The sequence below is a fragment of the Lycorma delicatula genome, chromosome 6, assembly GCF_047948215.1.
Source record: "Lycorma delicatula isolate Av1 chromosome 6, ASM4794821v1, whole genome shotgun sequence".
Lineage (NCBI taxonomy): Eukaryota > Metazoa > Arthropoda > Insecta > Hemiptera > Fulgoridae > Lycorma > Lycorma delicatula.
The window spans coordinates 3477234-3489257 of record NC_134460.1 but is presented as its reverse complement, the minus strand read 5'-3'; the positions used below and the strand labels follow the sequence as shown (position 1 = coordinate 3489257).

General features: G+C 29.8%; 1 protein-coding gene across 1 annotated transcript in view; it reads right to left on the bottom strand.

Annotated features, from left to right (window-relative positions):
- The window catches only part of LOC142326644 (signal-induced proliferation-associated 1-like protein 2), a 370917-nt gene that overhangs the window by 74478 nt on the left and 284415 nt on the right, over window positions 1-12024 (bottom strand). Inside the window, exon 3 of the mRNA XM_075369241.1 lies at window positions 5564-5740. Within this exon, the coding sequence (XP_075225356.1) occupies window positions 5564-5731 (168 nt within the window). The 5' untranslated portion in view covers window positions 5732-5740. The remainder of the gene's footprint in view (window positions 1-5563; window positions 5741-12024) is intronic.

Genomic DNA, 12024 nt, shown 5'->3' with positions numbered 1-12024 from the left:
ATTCCGGTTTCTGAGTTCCAACACTGTCATGAAGAGTGGGAAAATCGTTTGAAGCAGTGCCTGGCTTCCCAAGGGAAATATTTTGAAGGCGACAGAGTCCATGTATAATTGGATTGTAAATAAACAGTTTCTTCTGAACCAGTCTCGTTACTTTATTTACAGACCTTGTAAATAATTAATATTTACTTTAAAAAAAAAGATAATAACAAATCAGTTTCATTTAAAACAAGTTCTTACAAACATACAAGCAATGTGAATGGGTGCCAAAGAGTGTGCCATTAAGAGAGTTAAAAAAATGCTTAGTATGCTTCAGTGGGGATTTGGCTGAATATTTTACAGTTCAGTGCAATACTTCCATCCACTACACCAATTTCAAATGCGGGTGTGAATATTTCCTTCAGAACCCAGAGCCTGCACACAAGAGATTTTAATTTCTGTAGGAAAAACACCATATATTTAAGTTCCAATGCAAATCATTGATCGGAAATGTGCTCCATATTCCAATCATTTAAGGGATTCTGGGTGGGATGACATTCACTACCTGGAAATCTTTGAGCTTTCCTTTGGAGAGGTTTCCTCATCTCATTTCAAATCGCTTCTGTAAGTAGATCATCTAACTCTCACAATCCCATTCTTTCCCTTATACTTGAACCCTACTTTTTCTATGATGTTACAGGTATCTAGTCATACAAAAATTAAACGCATACAAAGAACATGAGTATCTGTGAAATTGCTATTACATGTTTTGTTGGGTGTAGGTTTACCTAAACCTCTCAGCATCTTTTTTTTTCCCAGCTGGTGGCTACAAAAAAATTAAGAACTGCAACCCTTTAAAAAAGCCCACTGTTGCTTTATGCATATATAAAAGTCTAATCGGCATTAAACATTTTTTACAAAATTGTTTGTTTTCACACATTGACAATAGACTACAAAATAAAGATATCCATAATAAACACAAATCTTTCAAAATTACCCTATCAATAATTTAGCCATCAAGAAACCTACTGTTTATTAAGTACATTAAGTTCGTCTCTTGATTTAAACTGAATTTTTTAGGTGTCCATAAAATGTTATTTTAATTAAAAACTGTACAAATTCTGTTTCAGGACAAAACATAAAATTCTGTTTCAGGACAAAACATAATATTTTAAGTTAAATTTTTCAAGCACGGCAACATTGGTATATAAGATTAATTATATAAAAATAAAATTAAAATCAACCTTGCCAACAATTTGTCTGTGTTTCTTCGGTCATTTGACCATCTTCAGGAAATAGGTTTTCTTTCAATTTAAAAACATTAAAATTAAAATATGTGAATTTAAAAGCTATAAAATATTATTAAAATCAATGATAACAACCGTTTATCATTGTATAAAAGTAATTACATCCGTTACGTGAGGAAGACACAGTTGTTATGAACGCAATTACTTTTATACAATGATGATCGATTATTATGATTATAACAACCATTATTATGATTATAAAATACAGTTATTTTATAACTTTTTAATTCACATACTTTAATTTTAATGTTTTTAAATTGAAAGAAAACTTATCTCCTGAAGATGGTCGAATGACTGAAAGTACTAGAGAAACACAAACAAATTGTTGGTAAGGTTAATTTTATTTTTATATAACTAAACAAAACATAATAGTTTCTTTATTATTCATAGAATTAATAGTTCTGTTAGAACTGTTAGAAACAATCCTGATTCCATTTCGGCATCACACATTACAAGCAACAGTATTAAAATATGATAAGATAAATGTAAACTAATTATTTTCTCATAATGTAATACATAAAACTTATTAAAAGCTGTAACTACAATATAATTATTGCAATTAGCATAGTATTCGATAAAAAAAAAATACAACTAAACAAAATGCATAGCTAATCTGTTTTTTTAATAGATAACATCAGGCAATAATAGACTGGCTGCAAGAAACATAGTAGATTTTAATTAAAAAATTCTTACGCTAAGGTACGGATCAGAACTGAATTTTTAAAACATTAATTTTTCTTTTTCCAGCTTAACCGATCATAAACCAATAATGATAATTACTACTGTCACAGATGCTTGGCATAAAATACATCAAGGATCATCCTCCTAGTGAACTTATCTGCCAATTCAATAACGATGAAGTTTACAGTTTGGATTAATTTTCTAGAATATCTTTACGGCAGCCCCTCACGGCATGATTACTCCCTTTTTCTACATTTACTCATTCATCATCTTTCACCATTTTTACCTTTAATAGGTGTAATATAAATTGTCTTGCACACCATTCCGACTCCAGTTTTGGCACGTTCCAATAGCCTATCAGAGCAGTTGCATAAATAATGAGAACTGTCCCAGTTCTCTATTCCCTACCTACCTAGCAGAGAGGTACAAAAAACACAACTCAGTAGCTAAGTCGACTATTGGCTACAGTCAGGGCTCATAATCCTCTTAAAATAAAAATATAAATCAAATCTAGATTAATTCTGTTTCACACATATAAAAAAGTGAAAGAATTTTTTTTAAATGCATTTTAAGTGTAATAATATTTACAAACATGCATTTCTGTTTTTAAGAGCAACTTTGCATATGATAAAACTAAGAAAGAAGGCCAGTAATCAATAATTAATTATAATTTAACTGCAATTTATTTCTTTTTTCCTAATAGAGGGGGGAATGAGATAAGTAAATGAGTCATACTTAATTAACTGTCCTGCTGCGATATATGAGTAAATTGAAAACTGTAGTCACATTATCTATCTACTGTTATATTTATATAATCCCCATCGATTAAAAATTATGAACTGCATCTTAAAAATGGAAAATTAAAAAACTATTACAAAAAAATTAAAATTGTGCATTACACAACTATGTTTTCTTTTACGGTATGAAATTAAATTATATTTCATAATTGCAACTATTAACAATTTTATTATTATATGGAACAACATTAAAAAAAGATCATTTTTACCGAGAACATAATTTTTTTTCTTTACTAATATTACTGCACGTTACAAAAGGTCCATTTATAATAAAGCTAAACCACTCACATTTAGAGCTATTAACTGAAGCTCCATGACAGCCCTACAACCACTCTCATATTAATATGTAGAATATTAATGTATGTAGAACATACATTTTAATCAGAAGCAAACAAGCGACAGTAGAAATAAGTACAGTACATGCTAAGTACACACACCACCTTCAATCTACATCTGGTGTACATTTCCTATGATTAAATGTAAAGCAATAATATAGATTGTAATTTTTTTACGGTCATCTGGTGATTAAAGATTAGCTGAATATTTCAACTATTATAGTGCAAAATCATTTATATTCTTAATTAACATTTAGTTACTTCATCTAAATGATCTCAAAAAAATTAACTATTATTACATACCTGACACAGAAGTAGAATAAATTCACAGTTTAACAATTATCATTGCAAATTATAGAAATCATTAAATTTAATGAAAAACCAAGTTTATATTCACAGACTTTTCACAAACATAAAAATACATAACTGTATTGCAATCGTCAGAGAAATCATTTGAAATATATATATATATATATATATATATATATACAACAAACCATATTTTAATTAAATACTGTGTGCATTTTCTGTGTCACTTGTGATAACACAAATGTTCCCAAAAATATCATGATTAAGATGTTAATTAAACATAGCTCATCAGGAAAGTTTCGTAGATTTAACTCCAAAAGACTATTTAAAAAGTTCAATACAATATCGTTCAACAGCTTCACCTACCAAAAAATAAAAATTTTCAGTAGCTAGTGAAGACACTTAAAAAGAAGAGGAAACAGAAGATCCATCTGAACGATTCATTACAACAGGCTTCTCACCTCATCGGTGAACTGTTAAATATTTTAGTTGCACAACATTCTAATCAAGAACAGAGATCTAAGAAAGGGAAGTTAGAGAGAAAAGTTATGACAAGTATTTTTTATTTGTGAGACTACTAAATAAGCAAAAGCGGTGAATTTATTTTAAATAAACCGGTTAACTTTTTTCTAGCAGACTTTATTTTAAAGCAACACTTTTTCTACCGTTAACAAATAACTATGTTAGAAAAGTAAAAAATATCAAAATAGTGCATCATTTAACAAATTTTTATCTTATATTAACATTTTGCACAGTAATATAGTTACTTTTCACTACAACAGAACCTAAAATTATGGATTTCTTTTTCAGGAATCCTAGATATTCCCAGATATGTTGAGACCTACACTGCGTCATAACATTCCAATATTATGATAAGGAGAAGAATACTATTATAGAAAGAAGTTCATCTATAATTTGTTTCGATATATATCTACTACAATAAATTTAATAATGTTTTTAACAAATGAAATTTGATATAAGTTAAGAGATTTAAGTTTAAGAACTCTTTCTGTAATACTTGAAAATAAAATAAAAGAAGTCACATATTTGGTAAATATGTGTGATTTAAATAATGAAAATGTAGTAATCACGTGGAAGTACTTCATTAGATAAGCATTCTTATCATCCTGAATGTAAAAGTGTATGTAAAAATAATGGAAGCCATTAATGTGCCCATCTGCTATTAATAATGAAAAATAATATTACAGTATGCCTAAAATGTCCGCCTATCCGTTATCACAAACAAAATAATGGAGAATTTCACACTGCTAATTGTCAATATGTCTAACATTTCTTTTGTACACTTTATATTTTCAATAATGGTGTAAGTTGTATTATACAATAACTAATTGACTAAACTTATTCCAGCAGTGAACAGTGACTGTATAGATAAACAAAAAAGTGATACACTCACATACACATATTGATTACAATTTCAATTAACGTTTTCTTTCCACTTACAATCATTTACAATCCCACTCAGGTGTTCCATAGTAAGTGCACAAAAACCCTTTTGTTAAATTTTGTTAAATTTCTATTACTTTTACGCTCTATACTTCTAATCTGAAACCCAATACTGAAGATTCAAAATAACACAAATTTTATAAATGTGTTTTCATATAGAATCATAATTTTAATGACTAAAAAAAAAAAATTAAATCAACCAATTTTTCAGCAAGTAGTTAGAATCGCTGCCGTTCAGGTATTATAAAAGAAGTTCTGTAATTTTACTAGAAGCCAGTTTATCATGTATAAAGTTAGTTTTTAACGGATTCGTATGAAATTAATTTTGATTCTTGGAACTCAATTACTAGCTCTATCAAGAATAATCACTGTGACACATTTAAAATCAATTACTGAACTGAAAAGTATATTAATACACAGTAAAAAATTTGTACGTAAAGAAATAGTATACAAACAGAAATAAAGAATGAAAATAAATTTACAACAGAAAACTAATTAAATAAAATATACAGATACGATATATTATTTTAATGAAAATCAATGAAAAATTTTTTAAATCTCACTGATCTTTTGATAACAAATCATTTTACTTCATTTCTGTAAGACTGAAAGAAAATAAATAAATGTATATGACTACATAAAAATAAATTTAATTTTGATTAAAATTAATAAAGTAACAATAGTATTTTCTCACCTGTACAGAAGGTGGGCTGCGTTGTGCATGGTGATTATGCGAGCATGCTAATAATCCAGCACCGACCCTGGCTCTAAGTACAGTACTATTATAATATTCAACTGCCTGCATAGCACGTTCCCTGGCCGTGCCAGTACCGCGGCCTGTCGCCCCTCCACCGCCCGTCATCCCATTCTGCTGTTATAATAAACAAAACAATAAACAATGTTAAAATTATTAAATAAAAATTACAAGAAAAATTTGTTTGAAATTAACTGAAAAGTTTATAAATTAAATTAAACACAGGATTTTCAGCAAGTTTCACCCTATTTAGCGTTTCCACCTATCAGTGTTCCATAATTCAGCGGGTTGAAATCAAGTTAAACAGTATAATTGGTTTTCTATTTAGATAAGATTTCTGAATAACTAAACTTTGTTCACTGGGATTAAAACAGTACAGCATCAATTCTAAAACTGATAGATGTAGATTGGAAACTGATTCTCCTTACGCAACATTAGATGAATAAAAGATTTTTAAAACAAAATAAAGAAATCTGTAATGTAACTGGAATTACAAGTATGATGTGTATATACCTAAGGTAAAACAAAGATAATGAATACACAAGTATTAAACTTAACATACCGTTAAGTTTTCATTGACATAAATCTAATGATACAAATACTAAGATATTTGCCAATTTCAGGTATATAATTATGCAGTATAATTGCAAATCTTGCAATTAAAAAAATAGAATTCTACAAAATAGTAAAATCAGGTTGAATTATACCGAGAACAAAAAAATTCGCTGAAAAAAATCAGGTAAAATACAAAAGAAATCAGAAATTATTAAAATTAAAATAAAAAATCATCATTCATTATAAAAATGAAATATCGCAACTTTAATAGCTTACAGAATCTCTAGATCATTTTTCAATGCATAAATCTAGTGAAGTTATACGTTCAAAAATTAGATAAACAGAATAAATGTGTTACCCTTTTATTCTTTCACAATGAAATACTTGATGCATCATTCTGCATCAAGAATTTTTTACACTACTTCAAACAAATCACCTGTTTGTATTTTTTCTAATCTCTTTCATAACTCACAGTCTCAAAAAAATTTTCAAGGATTTTTACAAAAGTTTTATTTATATCTGGCCCTATTTAGATGCCTGCTTGAAGACTGAAGTTACCTAGATAGTGAAAAAAACTAAGTAAAAAATGAATATACAATTTATTAAATTAATGAAATGCAGCGGGTCAGGCATAAATAAAAATCCATTTCATAACCATAGGTTTAGAAACGCGGTATGATAACAAAGCTGATGCTTATTATTCAAGAATTTTTTGATGACCTAATTAATTAAATATTAATATTTTCTTCAAACATGATAATTAACATAATTTTTTTTACAACATTTTGGCAGTATAAGATTTATTTTGTTGAGCGTAATTAAAATTAAAAGATTTAAATGTATTTTTTATTTAATTTAAAAAATCATTTGATAAATCAAATTCAATTTTATTCTAGAGTAAGTGTTTTTTTTTTTAATATATCGATGAAGAAATAACTAAAACTGGCTAATTGAACACTTTCAGTTCAGTACACACATGCAGCACTTTTAGTTATTGTATATGTCCAAAAAAGAACAAAAGCACGTAACAATAGTCCCACTGTTTCACTTTCATTAAATTCTTCATAAATATAGAAACAATCAGTTTTTTTTTGTATTTATTTATTTTAACTAAATCATAAAATTAGAAATAATATTTCTACAAGAAAATGTGAAAAAGAAAATTCATAATTTTGGTTATTTTTTTTTTATAAAAAGTAATTACTTTATCATAAAAATACAAATAGAGCTTAAAATAACTGAACTGAAAAAATGAATTGCGTAGCTGGTCAAGTTATGCAATCATTGCCAGCTTTTTCTTTAATATGACAAATTACTTCACCATAAAGTAACAATGTTAATATTAAGTAATTAAAACTACATCCCCAGTTTTGTTACTGCACCGACACATTATCTGTGCACAGAAAAGAGAGAGAGATAATAGTATGCATGTGTGTGTGTATATATATATATATATATATATATATATGAGTATATTACCCGTACGTAATTTGACCTTTTTTTTTAATTATGATTATAAAGTCTGTATTTATTATGTGTATGTACATATTACTAACCTTGACAGCTGAGAAATCTTTGAGAACAAAACTGAGAAACAGAGACCTTCTATCAGAACTAGACTATATTACAGCTTTTACGAATAAGACCCGAGTAGGATATCTTGTACTAATATCACAAAGCAGAATTACCATACACTGGTTTGTTAGGTACAGACAGAATGAGTATTGGTAATGTTAGAGGAAGGATGTTGAATGTGAATTAGTTGTGGTGTTTAATAACGGATATTAAAATTAAAACGACTGAAATAGATTCAAGGATACTAAAGAATACAAAAAAATAACTCAAAACAGATAATGTGAAATTTAACATTTTAAAATAGTAATAATTTCTTCCCAAAATAAATTATGTCATTTTTTCCAAGACAAATAAATTAATTTTAAGTGCCATCAATCGGTTCAAAGCCACTAAAATAAATTCTAACCCTGTACGGTAAAATTGTATCCCTACATTTTAACTTCAGAGACCAATACGAACAGAATTATTACACAGTTTATTACACGTGGCTTTAGATGCGACAATTTTATTCCCGATTCACATCCTTCAATTTCCAGGATGCTCCTCATTGAATAATTCTAGGAGTTGCAGAACCTTCTACACATAAGAAATATTATTTTCTGTCTTAATCAAGATAATCGCTCTCACTATTATCAGTTCTGAGGCGCACCTGTAAGTCTCCATCTTCATTCTCTTCAATATTTCCAGCAAAGAATTAAATTCTTGATAGTTCCTATTTCTTTTTATACTAATTATTATTTTATTCTCTTATTTTCACCTTCTACTTATCTTGCTTTTTTGCTCTCGTGGTATATCCAAACCGATTAAGTTTTTCTATCTGGAATTATTACGATTAAAGCTTCTATTCTTGTTCACTCTCATCATCATTTTGAAGAGATTCATCAGCTTATTATCTCCACCCTCATTATCTTTGCTTTCTCATGGTTATTTAATATTATGTATGTTAAGGATATTATTTTTTAAAAATGTTCTAAAACATTTAAATCTTATATATAAAACAAAATTTTAATTATTCCTTTATTAAAATGGGCGTTCAACTTAAAAGAGGACCATCACTCAGTAATTTATACCAAATACATATTTTTATTAAAATGAAATGATGGAAACTTACCTAGAAACAAAATCTCATCTTCAGCGTCTGTAAAAGGTAAGGGTGAAATTTTAAAAGGAAGCGCCAATGAAAAGCGTTATTCAGAAGTTAGTTAAACAAATTCGGTGTTAGATCAGAAACGTGCCCGACTCAGGCGAGATTTAATGACGATGTCGTGTAATAGGGCATTAAAGCGTCAGTTATAAGATCTCTTCGTAAATCTTTGTGGAGACTAAGCCGGGAAAAGAACATTTCACTTAGTTCAGCCCGCATTGCAACGAGGAGAATACCGAAACGTTATCCTCATCGAATGTAGGTTTTCCATGTTCTAACTAACGGTGATTATACTAAAAGGTTCACTATTGTCAACGATTTAAGAACTTCATTAGAGACAATATTAACATTTTAGATAAAAGTTTTTTTTCACAGATGAAGCACGGTTTCAACTCGGTGGGTATGTTAATAGGACCTGGAGTACTGGAAATTCACACATTTCTTTGAATCTCCCCAAAACCACAAAAAAAAGGCATTTGGTGAGCGGTTTTTAAGGCAACGAATAATAGGACCCTTGTTTTTTTTTTTTAAAAAACTGGATGCCGCCGTCTACTGAGCGATTATCCAACAGTTTATAGTCGTACTGCAAAAGGAAGAACGCGACTATCAGTTGCATTAGGACAGTACCACTCGCCACATAGCTCACTCAACTATGGAGATGTACGGATTTTTTCGGTAGAAGAATTATTTGAATAGGATTTTGGCCGCCAAGATCCTCTGATCTGACTGGTACAGACTTCTTTCTGTAGGATTACTTAGAAGAAATCAATTTACACCCTGCAATCGCATACCCCGATTCGAATCGAAAACAAACGTTACCGATGCCATCCAAGAAATAGATAGGGTACTGCCTAACAAGAGTAAGCAGTAACGTGGTGAAACGTGTTAACAAGCATAGCGGCGGATGGACATCATTCTCTATACCTTCTGTAAATTATTAACTATTTACCGATAAACTGTTAACGGCAAATAGAATAAATTAAGAATAAACTAAGAGATGGAACCTCTTAAAACATTCTAATTTTGACTACGCATATTAATTACGGTATTAAATCTCATAACACAGTAATATACCGATAATTTGGATCTAATAGGCGATTATTTTTAACGTTGTGAATTACATTTTCCATCGACATTAGAAAATAAATATTTACTTATAAAATTTCATAAAAAACGATTTATTTAAATTGTACGCGTGCGTGTCCATTAAACAAAATCATGAGATAATAAAAACTACAGCGTTATGTAATTGTGTTCTATCTATGTGCGCGCGCGCTTTTCTAGTAATATTGGTTCTGAATACCAAGATGTAAAAGCATTCAAGATAATATTCTTATCGCGTTTACAGGAAATAGGAATATAAAACGATTGGCATTGACAAATGACTGTTCATTTTATCTAATAAAGTACTCGTTCATTTTTTATACGTATTCGTCAAACACATTTATCATCGGTTCAGATTACACGGATTATCATTATTAATAAGATACAATATAAGTAGTTGTTATCAACCGATAACTGCTTGCCCGATATTAATATTTGCACCTTTAACGATAAATAACGATTCTCTGAAATTTCCTGAACAACGCAATATACTATAATAATAAATACCACAAATAAAGTCGCAACAAATAGACGAAAAATGCAGCTCTAATTATCGTAATTAGATTTAATCATTTCATACGCTTCAGATTACCGACAACAAAAATATTGATTTTTTTCAAAAACTTTTAAATTTTCACGTATCCGACAAAACATAATTTTATATATTACAATCTGTACTAACACGAAAACCAAATAATACAGTCGCTAATTTGTTACGCACAAATAACAAAAAGACGCTATTAATTAAAAATATTTTTACTAAATCGTGCAAAACTTAATGTCTAAATAAACATTACGAAAAATCAAGCCCTGTATACAACGCAATAATTAATACAAATTATTATAATGTTCGATTTACAAAAAACGATTCAACATTTTGGAATTAGTAATAACTAAAAGGAAACAATACGGTCTCAGACCGCCTTCAAGCAGGAGACGTCTGCAGTCGCTACCGAATGATACCAAAGCACCACGGTGATGTTTCCCAGAGAACAACATTTAGGAAATAGAAGGGTATAAAACCGGGTAGAATGCCGACGGCTAAGGTTCAACGAACAGGTTCGCGCGTGGGTCATCGAAATTAAAAAGATTACGGCTAGAATTCGCTGTAAGCTGTCGGTACATTTTAAAGGATATTTGCCCTAACAATCGGTGCCGGTTAAAATACAAAAAAAAGACTATAACATAAAAAGTCTTTAAAACCAAAGACGATAAAGAATTCGACTGAGCGTCATCGTATGCTTGTTACGACCCAGAATTTTGATTCTCGAAGGAATGAGGAGTCACGTTGAAATTGTTAAGTCCATTATTCAAGAAAACGAGCTAAATTTATTGTAACTGCAGTATCGGTTTTTGTCTTCGAGTCGGTACGTCGCGTAGTCGCGTGTTTTCTGTTTTACGGGTCAAAGCACGTATTAAAAGCAAAAAACATGAAATCATTTAAAATACCGGCTAACGTTGAGAATACCTCGTCCAGTAACCGGCGTTGAAATTCCGGTAAGATCTGATAACACGTGTAAAGTTAAAACAAAAAAGGAATATTTGGGACGGATAAGATCGAGAAAAGTTTTACTACCGAAAAATATGATGTAAGGTAAGATAAAGGACAAACGTAGCGGTGGACAAAGAAAACTTCACGATGATATCTGATCTCCGATAATAGAAGCGCATTAAAAAGAATAAGACAATCAGGACATATTGAAGCGCTCCGGATGAAGTATTCAGAAAAAAACCTTCATGTATAGCAGAAGACGGTACCGACTGACCCCTCTCTAGAAATGGATTACGGGAATACTCCCTGCTCTGATTAAATTCTTAACCTAATAAAATATAAGCTTCTATAGAACGAATACGGTTTACCGAATTTAAGAACACGTTAAGGGGTCTTAACCGCAATCGATTATGGCGGTTCCTCTCCGCTCGATAAAATAATAATAATTTATAAATCGATACTTCTGAACGCCTATAACTGAACCCTGGAAAAATATCGACGCGACTGGAAACATAACTACTATTTTCGTCT